At 70.5% G+C, this 227-nt stretch overlaps 1 protein-coding gene across 2 annotated transcripts in view; it reads left to right on the forward strand.

Moving 5' to 3' along the window:
- SRF (serum response factor) overlaps positions 1-227 on the forward strand; it is a 44,915-nt gene that overhangs the window by 2,797 nt on the left and 41,891 nt on the right. Inside the window, exon 1 of one of the 2 annotated variants that reach the window (XM_006035923.2) lies at positions 7-154. The exons of the other annotated variant lie outside the window; for it this stretch is intronic. Coding sequence (XP_006035985.1) covers positions 83-154 — 72 coding nt within the window. The 5' untranslated portion in view covers positions 7-82. Of the gene's footprint in view, positions 1-6; positions 155-227 lie in introns of those variants that run through there. 2 annotated transcript variants of the gene reach the window in all.

The raw sequence follows: 227 nt of genomic DNA on the forward strand, positions 1-227 counted from the left end.
GGCCACAGGTTACGGCAGCGTGAGCGGGGCCGTGAGCGGGGCCAAGCCCGGCAAGAAGACGCGCGGCCGGGTCAAGATCAAGATGGAATTCATCGACAACAAGCTGCGGCGCTACACCACATTCAGCAAGAGGAAGACGGGCATCATGAAGAAGGTGAGCGAGGAGGCCTCGGCGGCGAGGGCCGCAGCGGCGGGGGGGGGGGGGGGGCGCGGCGGCGGGGGGGGGG

The sequence above is a fragment of the Alligator sinensis genome, unplaced genomic scaffold (genome assembly GCF_000455745.1).
Source record: "Alligator sinensis unplaced genomic scaffold, ASM45574v1 scaffold390_1, whole genome shotgun sequence".
Taxonomy (NCBI): Eukaryota; Metazoa; Chordata; order Crocodylia; family Alligatoridae; genus Alligator; species Alligator sinensis.